Source organism: Pelophylax lessonae, assembly GCF_965119305.1.
Source record: "Pelophylax lessonae genome assembly, chromosome: 1".
Taxonomy (NCBI): domain Eukaryota; kingdom Metazoa; phylum Chordata; class Amphibia; order Anura; family Ranidae; genus Pelophylax; species Pelophylax lessonae.
Window position 1 is genome coordinate 306,331,657 of NC_138768.1, and position 22,301 is coordinate 306,353,957.

Here is a 22,301-nt window from a genome sequence, read left to right on the forward strand (position 1 = left end):
GGTGCTAATGCCCCTGGACCCTCTCTCTGCCCGTCTCCCTGTATGTGCTTCATCAGTGAGTGTGGTGGACAGGTTTAAATACTTGGGGATACAGGTGTCTCCTGACCTTACCAGATACCTAGAATTGAACCTGGTGCCTCTGCTGCAGAAATTCCGCTCCAAGTGCACGAGTTGGTGCAAACTGCCCTTGTCCGTCGCTGGTCGCATTAACCTAAATAGGATGGTGTGGGCGCCCCAGCTCCGGTTTGTCTTTCATAATACTCCTGTGTGGATACCTAGGAGATGGTTTTGCAGAATTGAATCTCCGTTCCGAGAGCTCATATGGTGTAAAAAAGTAGCCAGAATCAAACTAAATACCCTTCAAATGGGAAAAGATGGTGGTGGGCTGGCGGTGCCGGACCTCCGGGTGTATTTCCTGGCCTCTCAGGTTCAGCACATGGGAGGCTGGGGGAAACTGGACCCGTCGGATCTTATTGGAGCCTTGTTGGTTCCAGTGGATTCCCCTTACCCTGTACTTGTCCATTTGGAAGCGGGATTCGCACATCTACAGGCAGGTATGCCGACGATTGCCCTGCTCCGTATGGTGTGGCGCTGTGTCAAGGGGATACTCCAGGTTGGGGGTTTCCTCCCAGAGACCCCAATCTGGAACTACTGGAATTATAGGGAATTGTGCCGCCTGGAAGGTACGGATGTGTGGAAAATGTCAGGGATATGTTTCATGACACAGCTCTTTAGAGCACAGGTTTTGAAGTCTTTCCAGGAACTGCAATGAGAATTTATTGTACCGAGACAACATTTTTTTAGATACCTGCAACTTAGACATGCCATTTCGGCTCAGGCCAGACTCTCTACGTTGCAACTCACCCCTCACAGACTGCTGGGAGATGTATTGCAGGCCTCTGATAAGAAGGGTATGATCTCTGATATATATGCCGCCCTGATGGGCTCAATGCAAGACCCGGCTGCCCTCCCGGCCAGGGCGGCTTGGGAGGGTGACCTTGGTCCCATTGATGGGGAGACGTGGGAGCTGTGCCTTTCTTCAATTCCCTTGGTTTCGGTCTCTGCCTCACAAAAGGTTTCCCACCTCTTCCTATTCCATAGAGCATATAGAACACCTGTTAGACTGCACCGCTGGGGCCGTAGACCCAGCCCCCTCTGTCCGAAATGAGAAAGAGAACAGGGAACCCTGATACATATGCTATGGCGATGCCCCAAATTGTTCAGATACAGGTCCATGATTATAGACACAATGTCCAGAGTTTACAACTTTCAGTTGCTGCGTAATCCTGTGATTTGCTTGCTTGGAGCCCTGGAAGTGGAATCCTTGACCCCTAATGCCTATGTGGCACTGGCTATCATTAGGTTGTTGTACATGGCACGTAGGCTCATAGCTAGATACTGGATCTCCTCCAGGGTTCCAACTATACGACAATGGATTGCACAGGTCAATAACTCCTTAATCAGAGAAAAATTTACGTATCAACATAGGAAAGCCCACAAGAAGTTTTTCTCACTCTGGCAGCCCTGGCTGGATGACCCAGCTTTGGCTCCCCCACAACTGGTTATGAATAGGCTCCTAGAGGGTTGAGCTATATACATTCAGAGTGCAGAGTGCTGTAGATGATTATATCCAGTGAAGTGCCCTTTTTCCCCTTTCTTCCTATTTTCTTCTCTTTTGTTTCCTCTAACCCTTACCCCCTTCCCTTACCCCTCCCCCCCTTATCTGCTTTTACCTTACCCATACCCCAGTGTTTCCGACTAAGCATCTAAATATTTCGGAAGCTTTTTCAGGTTATGGACTATAGCAATGTCTCTGCAGTGAATGTAGCTTTGATGTGTATATTGACTCCTTGACGTGGTACCCTTTTTGAGGATAACCCCCTTTTTTTCACTGCTATAGCATATACAGGGTACAGCTTCTGTGTTTTGATTAGGTTTAATTGTTTTTTCCTTTTTGCTCTGTGGATTATTATACGTTCATTGTACTAATATATAACGCAACAAAAAGTCTTTATTTGCATTCAGTATATGATGATTGTACAATGTTCTGTTTACTTTCAATAAAAGTTCTATTTTCTTGAAAAAAAAAGATTCACGGCAGGATCATTCAAGGATTTGTCCAGGGAGCTGTCCAGCATTCCAAGTGGCTCAGTAAGTAGAGTCGTTGTCAGACACAGTGGAAGTCCCAGGTTCAAGTCCAGGTCCTTTACAGTACTTCCCTCCTCCCAGAACATCCACTGGATATCTTAGGACCAGGTTATGGAGGAAACCTCTGATGGAATTCACTTGTCAATCTAGGGGCAATTTTCTTCTGGACCATATCCTTCCCATTGAACCAAATACTGTAATTTGTTCCTAAAGTTCCTGGAGTCAAGAATTCTCTCCACCACAAATTCTTCTTCACCCTGTATGTCAACAGGTGGAAGAATACCTCCAGAAAAAGGATTTTCCTTAAAATGGTTTGAGTAGCGATATGTGAAAAACTGGGTGAATTTTCATACTGTCAGGAAGTTTTTAAACGGAAAGTGACTGGGTTGATCTGAGCAGAAATCTGGAAAGGTCCCACAAACTTTTGTCCCAACTTTGCAGATGGAACATGGACCTTCAAATTTTTGGTTGATAACCAAACTTTGTCACCCACCTGGAAAGTAGGAAGTGATCTGTGATGTCTATCAGCAGCCTTCTTGTAACATTCCTGAGCCTCCCTCAAAGTCTCAATCAATTTCTCCAGAATCTCTTGCAGCATAGTTAATCTGTTGGCTACAGCAGGAATTGGAGTTAAGATAGGGAGATCAGGAATAAAAACTGGATGATACCCATTGTTTAAGAAAAACGGGCTTTGAGAGGTTGAGACATGTCTAGAATCGTTATAAGAAAACTCTGGCGTAGGAAGATAGTCCACCCAGTCATCCTGAAGATAAACAATAAAACATCGAAGGTACTGCTCAAAAGTTTGATTGGTCCTCTCGGTGTGACCATTAGACTGAGGGTGAAAAGCAGAAGACAGGTTGATTGCTACTCCTAAAGCTGAGCAAAAGCTTTTCCAAAATTTTGAAGCAAACTGTACTCCTCGATCTGACACAACATCTTCAGGAAATCCATGTAGTCTGAAGACTTCTTGAACCATCAACTCCGCAGTTTGTTCAGAAGAGGGTACCTCCTTAACCGGTATAAAGTGAGCCATCTTGGTAATGCGGTTAATGACTACCAAGATAGTAGTCATTCCTTTTGAGGGGGGTAAATAAACCACAAAGTCCATAGAAATTGATCTCCATGGTCTTAATGGGATAGGGAGTGGTTAGAGCAACCCCAAAGGAGAAGCTCGGGGTGTCTTATTGCATGTACAAGTCAGACACAAGGCTACATACCTTTTAACATCTTTCTTGTACCCAGGCCACCAAATTAAACATGATAAAAGTTCCTCTGTTTTAGAAACTCCAAAATGTCCAGCAAGTTTTGAGTCATGACTCAACCAGAGGACTTCAACCCGAGCAGACTCAGGTACATAAAGGTGATATGTTTGAATCCAAAAGCCATTCTTGTACTCAAGGTTGATGTTGGTAGGAGGATTATTGAGGAGTGAGTCATTCTCGTACCATTCTTTGAGGAGACTCAAGAATGCCTTTGAACCTAGGAAGTTCTTTTGGAGGCAGGATTGTGCATTCAGAGTTGTTTTCCTGGAAAGACCCCAACAACATCCGTGATAAGGCCTCAGCTTTACCACTTCTTGACCCAGGTCGATACAAGATAATAAAATTAAATCTAGAAAAGAACAGCGACCAATGTGCTTGTCTAGAAGACAAACTTTTGGCAGAACAAATGAATTCTAGATTTGTGTGATCAGTGAGAATGGTCTCAGGATGCTTAGTACCTTCCAGCAGATGCCTCCATTCGGAAAAGGCTTCCTTAATTGCCAGTAACTCTTTATTCCCGATTTCGTAATTTCTCTCGGCTGAAGACATTAAACAAGAGAAGTAAGCACAAGGATGAAGCTGCATCTTTTCAACGCTTCGTTGAGAAAGGAGAGCGCCCACAGCAGATTCAGAAGCATCCACTTCCACTTCCACTACAAAAGGTAGCTCAGGATTGGGATGTACCAATACTGGTGCCGAAGTAAAAAGAGTCTTTAACTTAGCAAAAGCAGCCTGAGCATCAGATGACCACACGAAGGGCACCCCTTTCTTTGTCAGCTGTGTAATTGGAGCTATCACCTTAGAGAAATTTCTTATCAATATCCTGTAAAAATTGGCAAACCCGACGAATCGTTGAATTTCCTTATTGTTTCCAGGGACAGGCCAATCTACTACTGCTTTAATCTTCTCAGGATCCATGCTTACTCTATCTGGAGAAATAATATACCCCAGAAACTGGATCTGGATTTGTTCAACCTCACATTTTCTCCAATTTGATATAAAGTCGATTCTGCCTTAATCTTTCAAGGACAGTGCAAACATGCCTGCGATGCTCCTCTAGGTTATCGGAAAAAATGGGGATGTCATCCAAATAAGCAACTACAAACTGGTCCAAAAGATCTCGAAAAACATTGTTGATGAAGTGTTGAAAAGTTGCAGGGGCATTACAAAGACCAAAAGGCATACCCAAGGACTCGAAATGTCCATATCTGGTTCTAAAGGCGGTTTTCCATTCACCTCCTTGACGAATACGAACAAGGTTATATGCCCCCTGTAAAAGTCAACCTTTGTAAAAATGTTGGCAGACTGAAGTCTTTCCAACATTTCAGAGATCAACGGGAGAGCATAACGGTTTTTAATAGTAATTTTATTCATGTGGCTGTAATCAATGCATGGACGCAAGGTGGAGTCTTTCTTTTTAACAAAGAACAGGGATGTTCCAGCAGGAGATGTTGAGTGTCCAATAAACCCCTTCTCCAAATTTACGTCAAGCCACTCCCTGAGCATCTTTAATTCAGGTTCTGACAGATTGAATAGGCGGCCGAAGGGTATTTCTGCCCCTGGGAGCAGCTCAATGGGGCAATCATACGGGCGATGAGGAGGTAACTGGTCAGCATTCTTCTTATCACAGACATCCGGAAACTCATGATATTGTGGAGGCAGGTTGTGGTAACCACATCCAACTGTGATTCCTTGATCGGTGGAGAACTAGTTTGACAAGGCTCTCTACAATATTCCTCGCAATGGGGGGGGGGGAGTGAAATGTATAACCCGTGCTTCCAAATTGATTGAGGGATTATGGGTGGAGAACCAAGGAATGCCCAAGATGACAGGAATTTTAGGTGACGTAAATAACTGAAAACTGATGGTCTCATGATGGTCAGCCTCAAATTGGAGAACCAGAGGGACTGTTTCAGGGGTAATAGGTCCTGAAGTCATGGGGGGAACCATCCACCGTCTCCATATCGATAGGGACAGATTTATTTCTTGTTTGAATATTATTGCTTCTGGCAAAGTCTATCTCCATAAAGTTCCCCCCTGCATCAGAGTCCAGCATAGCAGAGCAAGGAATCTCAACGCCCTCAGAGATAAGTTTAATAGGGAGGACAAAATGAGGTACTGAAGAATTTACTTTATTTTCTTCCTGGAAAATTGGGGAGATAAACTCCATTAGCCAGTCTATTTGTTCAGGCATGATCACATCAACCGACGCAATTTTTCTTCTAATTTTGTTAGGACAGTTAACTGGGTAATGAAAAGAATCTCCACAGTAAAGACAAAGGTTCTTAGAACGTCTTCTTTCTTCCTCCTGAACGGAAATGGATCACTTAATTGCATCTACCTGCATTGGCTCAGGAGTGTTGAAATCCAGAGAAATTTTGAAATCCTGCTGAACAAATGGAGTAGCAGGGAAACGCATGCCACTCTTACTTGCAAACATTCCCAGCCTCTCCTTCCTCCTTTCTGTAAGTCTCTGATCAATTCTGATACATAACTGGATGAAGGTATCAAGATCATTAGGAGTCTCAACTCTAGCAAGCTCATCCTTTACCTGTTCAGAAAGCCCTTGGCGGAACTGGCTCTTTTGCGCAGCAGGGTTCCAAGTAGTATCTGCAACCCAACATCTAAATTCTGCTGTGTACTCAGTGACAGAGCATTTACCCTGCCTCAGACTATGCAGCTTTGCTTCGGCAGTAGCACGGCAGTTTGGATCATCAAAAACCTGATTCATTGCGGTCAAAAAGGTCTGCAGATTATTTAAAGTGCCACTGTCCTGTTAATATATGGGAGGCCCAAGCTAGAGCTTCTCCAGTCAGAAGTTCAAGAATAAAAGTTACCTTCCTTTTCTCAGAAGGAGATGCAGCAGGGTGCGTTTGGAAATATAAACAACTCTGATTTAGGAAACCCCTGTAATAATGGCATCCTGATCTCCATTAAACTTAGATGGTAGAGGCTGAGGCATATGTGTGCTAGTATCACTTCGGTCCAGTAGTAGTCTCTGCAAAGTATGAATCTCCTCCTGTTGCCTTTCCAATATACCTTTTAGTTTAGCAACTTTTTCTTGGCAGGTAACACCAAATTCTTGCAGCTCAGCAATCTGCTGCCTAAGAGGAGTTACGACACTTGCTATAGAGGCCTCCATGTTTTGGCCCAGAATATTCTGTCACGATCAAGGGTCAGGTTCGAAGACCAGTAGCTATAGCAGTGGAAGCTTACACAGGAACCCGCAGGATAGGAACAAAGGCAGGTCACCCAGGCAGATGACGCAGGCTGATCTTAGGTGTGGAATCTAAGTACTAACCGGTGTTCACCAGAGCTCCTGATGGTGGAGATGGATTTTGCTGCGTGTTAGCACCAGGTCACAGTCCTCAGGATCGCCCCACCAGGAGGTGAGCAAGCCAGGGTCCAATAGCAGATATAGCAGGTAGAGATCAAGCAGAAGCATAGTCAAGGAATAGCCAAGGTCGGTAACGAGTAGTTGCAGGTTGGTATTAAGCAGAAGCGAAGTCGAGGAACAAGCCAAATGTGGATAATGGATGATAGCGAAGATACAGATGGCAGCAGGAGAGACAAGCAAGATATTGGCTGGTGAAGGCACAAAATTCTGGCAACCAGGAAGTGCAGAGACATGGCTTAAATCAGGAAGTTCATGGGAGGAGCAAAGGGTTCAACGTTCAAGACAATTAAGATTCCCGGCAGGATCATTCAAGGATTTGTCCAGGGAGCTGTCCAGCATTCCAAGTGGCTCAGTAAGTAGAGTCATCGCCAGACACAGTGGAAGTCCCAGGTTCATGTCTGGGTCTTGACACTTACTGTTCTAGCTCTCATACTGACTGTACGATGAATGTTGAAGTTCCAGCACTGAGACTCACTATTCTAGCTCTCATACAGTACATACAATGAAGGCTATTTTGGTCAGTTAAACTCCTTTTCTCTTCATTAAACAGCATGGTTTCTTCCCACTGAATAAAAGGTATTCTGTGTTCGGAGGAGGGGAGGGGCAGATGAACCTCACATTCTTCCTTCCAATCCCAAAATGCCTTGTATTTAGTAAAAAGAACACAAGAAGATTTATGAATAAAGGAGCTGGAGTGCAAGCGACCCACACAGCCCTAGCTGTATGTACTGTACGAGAACCAGAATTGTAAGTCTGTTCAGCATTCTTTTAATAAAGATTTAAACAAACCAATTATCACCACTATCAAAATACAGTGTCTGTATGGAGAAATTCTATTTGAAATGACCCTCTTTAGTCTTAGGAAAAATTCCAGATTTACTGCCTGGCTTACAGAAAATAGAGAAAAAGAAGGCAAAGCAAAGCGACATAAAACTGACTAATTAATACACAAGACATTTGCGTCACAGCCCTCTGGGTCCTCTGGGACCTTATGTTCTGCAGCCTTTTATGTGATCTGTAGATAAGCATGCCTTTAACACACTTAGTCAAGAGGATGAAATAGTTTACCCAAAATAACACGTTAACATATCACTCCACTCAATCATATTGCATTCAACTGTGACCAACCTAATGCTGACCCACGGATTTCAAATTGTTTTGTTTTAGATTCAATTGGAATTTATGATTGCATTTACAAGTATATGTGCCACATGTGGTTTTATTAAAATAACTAATTCAACTATTTTTCTATGTTCTAAAATATTAACATAGATAAAAGCATTTGGTTCAATGTACTGAACCACACTGAAATTAACAATAATTATATAATAGTAAGTAGATTCGGGCCACAGCATTTATATGCAGTTCTTGACTTTTACTTCAAAGTTCCGCATAACCTTCCCCCTCCCATCTTCCTATTGGTCATTTAATGTGATTGAAGGCCTCAATTACACCAGTAGAAACACCCATGAGTTAGAGGGTGGGGACAGAGCGAACCTTACTGGAAAAGTCAAGATTTGCATAAACTTTTAGAAACTCTTCTCTCCCCACCACAGGGCTCTTCTAACATTCCTGTTCTAGCTCTGGGTTTGCACGTACTATGATATAAAAGGCCCTCACCACATAGAAAAAGGGCCCCAGAGATTGATTTGCTATTATTGCCATGTGTTGTTATTAACCACTTAAGCCCCGGAAGATTTTACCCCCTTCCTGACCAGGCCCTATTTTGCGATTCGGCACTGCGTGACTTTAACAGATGATTGCGCGGTTGTGCGACGCTGTACCTAATCGAATTTGACATCCTTTTTTCCCCACAAACAGAGCTTTCTTTTGGTGGTATTTGATCACCTCTGAGATTTTTTGATCATGCGCTATAAACAAAAAACAGAGTGACAATTTTGCAAAAACAACAACATTTTTCACATTTTTTTACATGAAATTCCCCAAAAAAATGTAAAAATCAAAATTTTTTAACATTTTTGGCCAATTTGTTTTCTGCTACATATGTTTGGTAAAAAAATCGCAATACGCTTATTTTGATTGGTTTACGCAAAAGTTATTGCGTTTACTAACTAAGGGAAAGATTTTTGTAATTTTTGTTGTTTTTTTAACGAGTAATGGCGGCGATCTGCAATTTTTTCTGCGGGACTGCAACATTGCGGCGGACAGATCGGACCCTTGACTGACATTTTTGACACTTTTGGGGGTTCCAGTGACATTACTACAGTAATCAGTGCTATACATGTGCACTGTTACTGTAAAAATTAAACTGGCAGGGAAGGGCTTAACTTTATTGGTAAAGGAGGGGTTAAGTGTGTCCCTAGGGGCGTGCTTCTTACTGTGCAGGGATGTGGCTGTTTGTGTAACAGCAGAGATCTACGATCCTACATAGCAGGACCGTATGATCTCTGCTGTTACACAGGGGAGAATGACAGGCGGCTTTGTTTACATTAGCCGCCTGCCTTTCTCCCTCTGTAACTGACGATCGCGAGTGACCGGCGGACATCGGGGCCGCCGGTCACTCGCGCTGAGGTGTCCGTGAACGAGCGGGGGCGGCAGTGCGCCTCCGGCGGTGCGCGCTCGCCTCCTATTGGCTCACAGGCTAGTGACGTACCGGTACGTCACTTTGCCTGCACGGGGCTGACCGCCGCAGTATATGTACTTGCGGCAGTCGGCAAGCGGTTAAGCATAAAGAGGCAAAATTCTGCACCACACTGTATTTATGAACTGATCTGCAGAAATACGTATGTCCCATGCGTGTCGCTATGCCCCTGGTGTAGGCTCTCAGTTTTCAACAAAGAATGTACAAAAAAAAATCCTTATCTCTGGATTTACTAATATTTTAAGATATAGTTTTCAGCAAAGGTAATCTTTGTTTTTACAGGTTTTTTATCATGTATTCATTATGAATTGCTCTGGTTTCTTATTGGTTTGCTTTCACCATCAGCTTTTTTTCACCCTTGGCTTGTACAACAGGCCTTTTGCTTTTATATGATCTACATTTTGGTTAGCTGTGCCTTCTTTTTATTGTATCAGATTTATTTTCTACTAAAGCGGTAGTAAACCGCTGAAAAAAACAAAAAATAAACCTGCAAAACAATGACATATCGTGCTAGTATGCATCCCTTACTAGCACATTATGAAATACTCATCTTAAAACAAAGCCCTTCCAGCTGCACCCACTTACCACTGAGATGGCTGACATCTTCTCCCAACCTTTCTTTGGGGATCGCGGGCCGGAGTGAGTGGCCGGAGCTGCGATGATGTCACTTCCGGGCCCTCGGCTAGACACTGTGCATGTTTAGGAGGTATTAATTTTACCTAGAGATAAGCCTTATTATAGGCTTACTTGTAAAAATAACAAAGCAAGCTTTAACACCGCTTTAAGATCCCAGTAGCATTTCTTTTTTTTTTTTTTTTCTTCAGTAAAACATTTAAAGCTAATAAAAGAAATATATGCTCACAGCATATACTGTACATTCATGTTATAACATCAGCGTTATATAAGCAATACAAATTATAGCTATGTTTGAAAATCCAATACAAGTTTATGTAAAAAATTTCCTTTCATGTTGTGAGTTCTGCCTGTCTGCTGTCCATCTCTTTTCAGCTTCCTGGTTTTTCTGCATGCTTTGCAGCTTCTCCTCTGCTTATTCCGTCGATTTACTTTCAATGTCTAGGCATGACACATCCAATGGTACCTACTACCTTTAAGCAGTGATTCCTGTACTGACTTGGTCTCCTGAAACTCCTCCTTTCAGCACCTCTGTAAAAGCAGACTGTGAAATGTGTGACACAGCAGTGCCTACCCACAGGGTATAGTGAACGTGTGTCACAGAATTCAAGGAAGTAAATGTGAGATATTCTTCCCAAAGTTTACAAACTTCAAGATCTTTCAGAAATAACCACTTGCCTGACCACCCGCCGCATATTTACTGCGGCAGACTGGCTCGGCTGCGCAAAACGACGTAGCCCTACGGCGGGCACGCGCGTGGTGCTGGGGAGCGAGTGCGTGCCGCCGGCGGTGTGCTCCCGCCTCCACTAGGCAGCGGGATACTGATCCACGGGATCAGCGGCCGCGATTGCTCCCCGCTGAGAGAAAAGGACGGTCAGCTGTTATAAACACAGCTGACTGTTCTCTTTGAATTGATCACAGAGCGCCTGTGATCCTTCTATATAGGATCACAGGTCTCTGTGGTCATTTCACAAGCCCAACCCCCATACAGTTAGAAAACACTCCCCTAGGCTTACACTTAACCCTTTGATCATCACTGTGTTAACCCCTTCCCTGCCACTGTCAATATTACAGTAACAGTGCATATTTTTTTTTGCAAATATGAATTTTTATTGAGAACAACCAGATACAGGTAAAACAGAATACATATCAAAGAAGTACAACCAGGTCATACAAAAATCAGTGACATTGGGAAATCACAAGTTGGTGCCATCATCAATGTAAGTCTCAGAAGACATAGCTATGAACATCCCCCAACGAAGGGATAGGAGCAAGGCAGTACTCCAGGTAAGTGCTATTAAAGAAACCCTCTCCGGACTGTTACATTTTAATGGTTTTTGTACAGCTGGTCTCATCGGAGACTCCAAGAGAGAAGAAAAGAAATCAGAAGGATAAGAAAGAACATAGAGAGGGAGAAGGGGAGGGTGGGAAAGAACAGTGCATATTGTGAGCACTGATTACTGTAGTATTGTCACTGGTCCCCCCCAAAAGTGTCAAAAATGGCAGTTAGGGGTCCGATCTGTCCACCGCAATGTCGCATTCCCGGAAAAAATTGCAGATTGCCGCCATTACTAGTAAATAAAAAAATAATAAAAATTACATAAATCTTTCTCCTAGTTTGTAGACGCGATAACTTTTGCGCAAACCAATCAAAATACGCTTATTGCGATTTTTTTTTTGCCAAAAATAGGTAGGACAATACAAATTTCCCTAAAAGGATGACATTTTTTTTATTTTTACATTTTTTTGGGAATGTTATATAGCAGAATGTGAAAATTATTGTTTTTTTTTTTTCAGAATTGTCGCTCTTTTTTTTGTTTCTAGCGCAAAAAATATAAATCGCACAGGTGGTCAAATACCACCAAAAGAAAGCTCTATATGTGGGAAAAAAAGGACATCAATTTTATTTTGGTACACTGTCGCACAACCACGCAATTCTCCATTAACGTAAGGCAGTGCCGAAACTGAAAAAATGGCCAGGTCATTAAGGGGGCAAATCCTTCCGGTCCAGAACTGGTTAAAAGGAGAAGGCTAGAAATAATTGAAATACAATGTGGAAATGAATATATGATTTTACATTTTGACCATAGGTACATTTTAAATAATTTATCTGCAATGGTGGTTGCTAATAACCTGATTTTGATGTAATGCTGCTAATTATTAAGAGTTAGGCAGTATGGCCATTAAATGATTAGGACATTATGTTTTAATGGTTTTACAGTGTGTTTCTTCAGTGCGTAATTTTTAGATTAGTTAACTGTTCTCATTATTTTGCACATGATTGATAGAACTGCTAAAATTACCATTTTTAGGTCTTTAGGACCTGGTTCACACCAATGCGTTTTACACCAATTTCACGTGTGTTTTTGACATGTTTTTCATGCGTTTTATGTTCGTCTTGCGTTTTTGGGAGGTGTCTGTTGTTAAAACTAGTAAAAATGCAGCAGAAATGCATAAAAAATGCAGTGCTTAAATTTTTGATGTGTTTCTGCCCCATTTTAATTGAAGTCTATAGAGCCAAAAACGACATCTGCTGAGGGAAAAAAGTCCCTAACCCTTGCCCAAAAATGCACCGGTGGAAAATGCACATGTGACCCATAGGAAATCATAGTAAATGGACTGTAGTGCATTTCTGCAAAACTGAAAATGCAGCAGGTTCTTTACATGGTACAGATGCGCCACTTTACAGGCAGACTAAGGGGACCCCCCCCCCCCCCCCAGGCACTATATTGTAAGGAATTTTTCATTTTTATTGTTTCACTTTAAGTATGATTAAAATTACTGCTCCTGTAAAAGTGATCTTTAAAAAAAAAAATGTTTGCATTACATGGGCCCCATACCCTTTTTTATGGCCAATAACTTGCATATAAGCCTTCAAAATGGGGGCTTTTCACTTATCAAGTTTGGGTCCTACAGAGTTTGCGGTTCGGGTCCGAACTTTTTACATTACTCTCCTGTACCTGCAGCTAGGTATATAGGGACTCCGTCCCGCGGATTTGGTCCCAAATGCTAAGGGGCACTGACTACTAGGGAGAGAGCACCAACCACCTTGTTAACCAGGGGACCCATCACCCATGCCCAGTACCTCTCTGGCTGCTATAAAATTCCCACCAGTCCTGGTTACCCATATCAATAACATGATATCTATCCCCTCTTTAGTCCATCATGAATGCTTCTGTCAGACTCATCTACCTTACCAACCGCTCCGTGTCTGCTACTCCTCTCTGTCAACACCTCCACTGGCTTCTGCTCACCCAAGAAATTAAATTCAAAATACTAACAACAACCTAAAAAGCTATCCACAACTTGGCCCGCAGCTACAGCACTAACCTAGTCTCAAAATACCAACCTAATCATTCTCTTCGTTCCTCCCAAGACCTCCTGCTCTCTAGCTCCCTCATCACCTCCTCCCATGCTTTCCTTCAGGACTTTTCCTGAGCTTCTCCCATCCTATAGAACTCCCTACTCCAATATGTGCGACTATCTCCTACTCTGTTTGCTTGTAGATGATCCCTGAAAACCTTCCTCTTCAGTGAAGCCAATCCTGCTCCCCAGGATTTGTGCTGGGAGGGGGATTTTTTGTGGGAAGAGCATTTGTGCTGGGAGGGGAAAGATTTGTGCTTGGAGGGGGGAGTTTTTTTTTTGGGGGGGGGGGGGCCTTGTGCTGGGACGCTTATTTTGGAGATGATGAGGATTTTTGCTAGGAGGGGGATTGGGAGGAAGAGCATTTGTATTTTGGGGGAAAATAGGGTTTGTGCTGTGAGGGGGATTTGGAGGGTAACGTGATTTGTGCAGGAAGGGGGATTTGGAGAGGGGAAGAGAATTTGTGCTGGGAGGGTAGTTTTGGGGGGGGGGGGGAAGGATTTGTGCTGAGACAGGGAGTTGGTAGGGAAGATGATTTGTGCTGGGAGGGGGGATTTGGGGAGGAGTTTTGCTGGGAAGGGGAATTTGGGGGATGGAAAAAGGATTTGTGCTGGGAGGAGGGATTTGGGGGGAGCAGATTTGTGCTGGAAGGAGGGATTTTGGGAAAGTGAGGATTTGTGCTGGGAAGATGATTGGGGGAAGAGGATATGTGCTGGGAGGATGGATTTTGGTGGGGAGAGCAGGAGGATTTGTGTTGGAAGGAGGGATTTTGGGGAAGTGAGGATTTGTGCTGGGGAGAGGGTTGGAGGCAGAGGATATGTGCTGGAAGGAGGGATTTTTTTGGGGGGGGGGATTTATGCTGGAAGGAGGGATTTTGGGGAAGTGAGGATTTGTGCTGGGAAGAGGGTTGGAGGTAGAGGATTTGTGCTGGAAGGAGAGATTTTGGGGAAGTGAGGATTTGTGCTGGGGAGAGGGTTGAGGGCAAAGGATATGTGCTGGAAGGAGGGATTTGGGGGAAGTGAGGATTTGCGCTGGGGTGAAGGATGGGGGAGAGGATTTGTGCTGGAAAGAGGTGTTTGGGGAAGTGAGGATTTGTGCTGGGAAGAGCGTTGGAGGCAGAGAATATGTGCTGGAAGGAGGAATTTTGGGGAACTGAGGATTTGTGCTGGGAAGAGGGTTGGGGGGAGAGGATTTGTGCTGGGAGGAGGGATTTTTTTTGGGGGGGGGGGAGGATTTGTGCTGGAAGGGATGGATATTGGGGAAGTGAGGATTTGTGCTGGAAAGAGGGTTGGAGGCAGAGGATTTGTGCTGGAAGAAGGGATTTGGGGGAAGTGAGGATTTGTGCTGGGAAAAGGTTGGGGGGAGAGAATTTGTGCTGGAAGGAAGGATTTTGGGCAAGTGAGGATTTGTGCTGGTGAGAGGGTTGGGGGTAGAGGATTTGTGCTGGAATAAGGGACTTGGGGGAAGTGAGGATCTGTGCCAAGGAGAGGGTTGGTGGGAGAGAATTTGTGCTAAGGAGGGATTTTGCAGAAGTGAGGATTTGTGCCGGGGAGAGGTTTGGGGGCAGAGGATATTCAGGGGATTTCAGCAGAGGGAGAAGAAATTAGAAGGAGAGATTTGTGCTGGGGGGGGGGGGGGAAGATTGGTGCTCGTAGGAGAGATTTGAGGGGAGAGGATTTACACAGGGAAGGGAATTAGTTGGATCAGGGCTTGAGTTATAGATAGATAAATGTTTTTTTTATATGGGTCTCATTTACTCAGGGCTTAAAAGATGCTGCTTTTACAGGCATTACCAGCACCTCAATGTAAGGATGTATAGACCTATGCTGGCATTTACAGGTGCGTTAAAAGAGGACCATTCACAGGCTTAAAACAATCCCATGACCAGCGTGTTCAGTAGAGAAGCCTAAATGCGTGTAAACGCATCTAAACACTAGGCCCATTTAGTTGCATTTCAGTGTTAATGCATTCCAATGGCCAGAATAAATAAATATTCTTGTTAGTGTTTGTTTGTTTCTTTTTTAATAAATGACTTGTTAAAAACTGGCTCCAGGTTTTGATTTACTTTGGCCATTTTTTTGGTGAATGATTATGGGTACTGCAGTATATACCCTATACTCATTCACATAGGGAACCGGGATCTGAGGGCCCCCTTGTTAAAGGGGACTTCCAGATTCCAATAAGTCACGGCCCCCCACAACCATCAGGTCAGGGATGTGGGGATGAGGCCCTTGTTCTCATCAACATGTAGACAAGGTGCTTGAGGGGGGAGTGTTGAGGGCATGTGGCCTGGTTTGGTTCTTGGGGGGGGTGGCGCTCACTTGTCCCCCCCTTTCCTGCAAGCTAAAATAAGGGTCTTGTATGGCTTTGTGGATACCATCACACCAATATTTTTATTTTTGGCTTGAGGTTGGCCTGGGGGACCTCACACTGTTTTTTTTTTTTAAAGAAATGTTTATTGCAAGCTTTTCTTTTGTTTACATTCTGCTGTCAGTGGGGAATCCCACTGAAAGCAGATAAGTCACGGTTGTTAGGGACACTGCGGGTGCCGGCTTCTTAACAACCAGCTATTCACAGGCTCTTAAAGTGGAGCTCCACCCAAAAAAGAAGCTCTGTTTGTTTCCCTTCTCCTCTCCCCCCCCTCTGCTGCCACATTTGGCACTTTTCGGGGGGCGGGTACCTGGTTTTGACAGGTACCCGCTCCCACTTCTGGCTGACTTTGCTGCAGCGAACTCACCCGAACCTTCGCCCCCCCTTCTTCTTCCCCTGCCCCACCATTCACAAGGTGCAGCGCGCTTTGCGTATGCGCAGTAGGGAACCGGCTGTGACGCTGCAAGGCTTCACTGCTGGTTTCCCTTAGCCGAGGTGGCGGCGGCAGCACCCGAGAGCGGATTAAAAAATTGGCTGGGGTGAAGACACCGCTTGATTAGTTGACATGTGAGTGTCCTAATATTAAAAGTCAGCAGTTACAGTATTTGTAGCTGTTGAATTTTATTTTTTTCTGAAGGAGCCTGGAGCACCGCTTTAAGAACGCCGACAGCTGCCAGCTTCTTAACCACTTGACTACTGGGCGCTTTTACCCCCTTCCTGGCCAGGTCAATTTTCAGCTTTGAGTGCTGTCGCACTTTGAATGACAATTGCACGGTCATGCAACGCTGTACACATATAACATTTTTATCATTTTTTCACACAAGTAGAGCTTTTTTTTTTTGTTGGTATTATTTTACACCACTGGATTTTTTTATTTTTTGCTAAACAAACAAAAAAATTATTAATAATTAGTAACTAATAAGGGGTTTTTCGCCTTCACTGATGTGCACTGATGAGGCTGAACTGATGGGCACTGATATGCTGCACTGATAGGCACTGATGAGGCGACACTGGTGGGCACTGATGAGGAGGCACTGATGAGGCTGCACTGATGGGCACTGAGAAGTGGCACTGAAAGGTTACACTGATAGGTGGCACTGATGGGCACTGATAGGTGCTTATAGGTGGCACTAATGGGCACTGATAAGTGATACTGATGATGAGGCATAGATGGGCACTGATTGGCAGCACTAATGGGCATTGGTGTGTACCGATGAGCAGTACTAATGGGTACTGATAGATGGCACTGGTGGGCACTGATTAGCAGCAATGGTGGGCACTGAGGGAACAGTGTCCCTGTAACAGAAACCAGTTAACAGCTTTCCTCTTTTTTCCTCACGCTATCAGCATGAGGGGAAAAAAAAGCAGATAACCAGCTTCTGTTCACTTCTGTGATCAGCTGTCATTGTCTGGCTGCTGATCACATGTGCACTGATGAGGCTGAACTGATGGGCACTGATAGGCTGCACTGATAGGCACTGATGAGGCGGCACTGATGGGCACTGAGAGGTGGCACTGAGAGGTTACACTGATAGGTGGCACTGATAGGTGCTTATAGGTGGCACTAATGGGCACTGATAAGTGATACTGATGATGAGGCATAGATGGGCACTGATAGGCAGCACTAATGGCCACTGATAGGTGGCACTGGTGTGTACTGATGAGCAGTACTAACGGGCACTGATAGATGGCACTGGTGGGCACTGATTAGCAGCAATGGAGGGCACTGAGGGAACGGTGTCCCTGTAACAGAAGCCAGTTAACAGCTTTCTTCTTTTTTCCTCACGCTATCAGCATGAGGGGGAAAAAAAGCAGATAACCGGCTTCTGTTCACTTCTGTGATCAGCTGTCATTGTCTGGCTGCTGATCACATGTGCACTGATGAGGCTGAACTGATGGGCACTGATAGGCTGCACTGATAGGCACTGATGAGGCGGCACTGAGAGGTTACACTGATAGGTGGCACTGATAGGTGCTTATAGGTGGCACTAATGGGCACTGATAAGTGATACTGATGATGAGGCATAGATGGGCACTGATAGGCAGCACTAATGGGCACTGATAGGGGGCACTGGTGTGTACTGATGAGCAGTACTAACGGGCACTGATAGATGGCACTGGTGGGCACTGATTAGCAGCAATGGAGGGCACTGAGGGAACGGTGTCCCTGTAACAGAAGCCAGTTAACAGCTTTCTTCTTTTTTCCTCACGCTATCAGCATGAGGGGGAAAAAAAGCAGATAACCGGCTTCTGTTCACTTCTGTGATCAGCTGTCATTGTCTGGCCGCTGATCACATGGTAAAGGGCCAGTGTGATTACATTACCCCGATCTGTGATCAGCCCAAGGACTCGGTAATCACAGAGCGCGCCATCCACACGCGGCAGGGGGTGCGCAGGCAGTGCCAGCATGGGAGGCCCTCCAGGCATTTTAAGTCCACGCTGTAGCCATCTTTCGAAGGTGAACAACTAGCTAAAAGATCATACGTTCCAGCCTGGACCACTACTTTATTTATTTCCTTTAGTGAACTGACTTTAACGCTGTTTTATTCAGTATTTACTGAGTGTTTTTTGCTTTACCGCATAAAGGGAAGACATGTTCAGTATCACGTGTGATATTTGGGAAAAATGTTTGTGACCCAAACAGCGTGTGCGATCTGACTTAGTGAATTGAGCCCTACGCGCTAAGGTGTCTCTCGTTCCTACGTCAGAATGTTGTGGGGTGTCACTTATTGTACATTGTGGGGGGGGGGGGGGGGTAAGGAGACCCTAAACCTTTGCCTGATAAGAGAAATGGCAGCCTGGCTTGCAGTGAGTAGGGAATCCCCTGTCCAGGTCTTCCCCCTGTCAGAGGTGTTTGCCTAGAACTCATAGAAGGGTTAAGAGCTCGTCCAGCCCCGGATTAATGGAAGGCTGGCTGTGAGCTCGGTGCCATGGTATCAGCAGGGCGCTTGTTTCTGTCAGCAGAGTCGTGCGGAGCCGTACACAGGTAAACAGCGGCTCGTCCTTCTCCTCACACAAGACTACCTGCAGGGGGCCGAGCCTTCCCTCCTCCCTCCTGCAGTTCTCCTTGTCACCACACATCGGAGGCAGAGGCAGCACACAGCCGCCCGTGCTCACATCGGCGCTGACTACCTGTGGATAGATAGATAGCGCGTGTGTGTGTGAGAGAGAGAGAGCGATGCTGAGCCCAGCCTGGGGCTATGTTCTATAGGAAGATATACACCGCATAGAAGTATGACGGAGAGCTCCGGACTGCCAGTCATGTATACAACCCGCTGAGCACACCGTGCACCATGGCCAGGAACACCGCTCTCTATTTCAGGCTGGTGGAGGGGAAGAACCTGCCCGCTAAGGATGTGTAAGTCCTTTCCTTATCTATATATATATATATGTCACCTGGCTGGCTGGAGAGACTCGGGGTCACCTCCTACTACAAGTTCCTACAAGTGGGAGGACACAGCTGCTAGCCACAGACCAGCCAAACCATTTAGGTTCCAAACTAGGGGTCCTACTCCTTCAGGCACCCCCATACCGACCACCTAAAAGCGCTATGGAGCCCTAAAATCCAATACATTGCTGTTTACCAATCCTAAATATGATGGCTGCGTTAGCTTTCTTTTTTTTCTCTTTATTTTCACCTGCTTCTCCGGCCAGGAACCCACTTCCTGTCTTAGGTGTCTCCACTCTGGATGGAGGAGCAACGGAGACACACTTGGACCAACCACGGGGGAGGAGGGTGTAACGCCGGCCATATATGGGTCAAAATTTGGCCAGTTCAGCAAGGACCAAACAAATTTCAATCTGTGTATGAGCAGGTGGGTTGTACATTCCCATAGACCCACTCCTAAACCTTGTGGACAGCCTTCCCAGAAGAGTTGAAGCTGTTAGGCTCCGTTCACATGTAGGCGTTTTGGGGCGTTTTTGGGGAGTTATTCTGCTCTAGGATCAGCTCTCAAAATGCCCAACAAGACAAATCCTATTCATTTCAATGGCCCCTGTTCACATCTGAGCGTTTTGACGCTGTGAGCCAAACGCCCAACGCTCAAAAAAGTACATGAGCTTCTTTTTGGGCAGATTACAGGCGTTTTCCATTGGTCTCTATTCAATCTAAAAACGCCTGCACAAAAAACGCCTGTAAAAACGCCTGTAAATCGTGGTAAAAAAACGTGCGAAAATGGTGTGAATTTAGCCTTATAGCTGCAAAGGGTGGGCCAACTCTTTTTAATAAAAATAACAAACATGTTATACTTACCTGCTCTGTGCTATGAGTTTGCACAGAGCAGCCTCGATTCTCCTCTTCTGGGGTGCCCCAGGAGCACTCTTGGCTCCTCCTTTGCATTGGGTGCTCCCAAGGAAAGCCGCTTTCCATGGGGGCACCTGTGTGGGCACGTTCCAGAGTCCTGCTGCTGCGGCCATTGACACAGACGGTGGGACTCGGCCCCGCCTCCGCGTCACTGGATTGGATTGACAGCAGAGGGAGCCAATGGCTCCCACTGCTATCAATCTGTCCAATGAGATGAGAGCCAGCGGCTGGGCTTGTGCATGGCGCTGAAAACTAATGGGCTCAGGTAAGAAGAAGAGGGGGGGTTGGATCTGGGGGGGTGCTGCCACAAAGAAGGTTTTGGTATTAATGGTGTTTGTATGAGTAGGTTGGTTGTACATAAGTCAATTTATTACGGATACTTATATAGCAATGTAAATTTACTCAGCGCTATATATATATATATATATATATATATATATATATAGCATTCACACCAGTCCCTGCCCTCAGGAAGCTTATAATCTAAGGTCCCTAACTCAGATTCATATACGAAGGGCAATATACACTATATTACCAAAACTATTGGGACACCTGCCTTTCCATGCATGTGAACTTTATTGGCATCCCGGTCTTAGTCCGTAGAGTTCCATATTGAGTTGGCCCACCCTTTGCAGCTATAACCGCTTCAACTCTTCTGGGAAGGCTGTCCACAAGGTTTAGGAGTGTGTCTATGGGAATGTTTGACCATTCTTCCAGAAGCACATTTGTGAGGTCAGGCACTGATGTTTGATGAGAAGGCCTGGCTCACAGTCTCCGCTCTAATTCATCCCAAAGGTGGTCTGTCGTGTTGAAGTCAGGACTCTGTGTAGGCCGGTCAAGTTCCTCCACCCCAAACTCGCTCATCCATGTCTTTATGGACCTTGCTTTGTGCACTGGTACAAATCATTTAGTGGAGGAGGGATTATGGTGTGGGGCTGGGCTTGGCCCCTTTAGTTCCAGTGAAGGGAACTCTTAAGGCGTCAGCATACCAAGACAATTTCATGCTCCCAACTTTGTGGGAACAGTTTGGGGTTGGCCCCTTCTTGTTCCAACATGACTGCACATCAGTGCACAAAGTGAGGTCCATAAAGACATGGATGAGCGAGTTTGAGGTGGAGGAACTTGACTGGCCTGCACAGAGTCCTGATCTCAACCCGATAGAACACCTTTGGGATGAATTAGAGTGGAGACTGCAAGCCAGGCCTTCTCCTCAAACTTCAGTCCCTGACACCAACAAATGGGCTTCTGGAAGAATGGTCAAACATTCCCATAGACACACTCCTAAACCTTGTGGACAGCCTTCCCAGAAGAGTTGAATCTGTTCTAGCTGCATAGGGTCGGCCAACTCAATATTGAACCCTACAGACTAAGGCTGGCCATACACTATACAATTTTCTTATTCAATTTCCTTTAGATTTACCTTTAACTATGTAGTGCAAGGGCCTGCCTGATTGCATACAAATTGAAAGTGTTTAGGTTTGACCCTATATTACACGGTTTTGGTAAATCTAAAGGAAAGTTGAACAAGAAAATTGTATAGTGTATGGCCAGCCTAAGACTGGGATGCCATTAAAGTTCATGTGCGTGTAAAGGCAGGTGTCCCAATACTTTTGGTAATATAGTGTATGTATTAACAGGTTGGTTGTACATAAGTCAATTTATTACAGGAACTTATATAGCACCGTCAATTTACGCAACACTTTATTATACATTCACATCTGTACCTGCCCTCAAGGAGCTTACAATCTAAGGTTCCTAAGACTGGCCATAGACAGTGCAAATTTCTTTCCTGTAATCACGGGTTACAGAAAAGAAATTTGCACAATTCCATCATCAATACAGACAGTGCTGACAGGGGAATCCTTTCTGCTGAGCGATTGTCTTGTCCCCACCATCAGAAAACAATGATTATCACGAACAGCTATAGCAGCCACTTGCAATAATCACAAGCGAATCCGGCAAGCGAGTCGTACGATCGATCAACTTGGGTACATTCAGCCTGCCCATTAATGGTTCAAATCTCGGCTGGTTCCTGCTGAACTTGCATTCATACATACATAGTAGGGCCAATTTAGACAGGAGCAAATTACCTACCAGCATGTCTTTGGAGTGTGGGAGGAACCCAGTCTATTCATCAACTTGTTTATAGCCAACCTGTCGGGTTTTTGCTGAATGATCGTTGGCTGTAATCAGCCACATTGATCATTGTATTCTGACACT

General features: G+C 44.9%; 1 protein-coding gene across 2 annotated transcripts in view; it reads left to right on the forward strand.

The window, feature by feature from the left end:
* Nucleotides 1-18,725: 18,725 nt before the first annotated feature.
* RASAL1 (RAS protein activator like 1) overlaps nucleotides 18,726-22,301 on the forward strand; it is a 262,021-nt gene continuing 258,445 nt past the window's right edge. The window contains exon 1 of one of the 2 annotated variants that reach the window (XM_082272516.1): nucleotides 18,726-19,136. In XM_082272516.1, the coding sequence (XP_082128642.1) occupies nucleotides 19,072-19,136 (65 nt within the window). In that variant the 5' untranslated portion in view covers nucleotides 18,726-19,071. The remainder of the gene's footprint in view (nucleotides 19,137-22,301) is intronic. The other variant, XM_082272517.1, reaches the window with a different exon arrangement.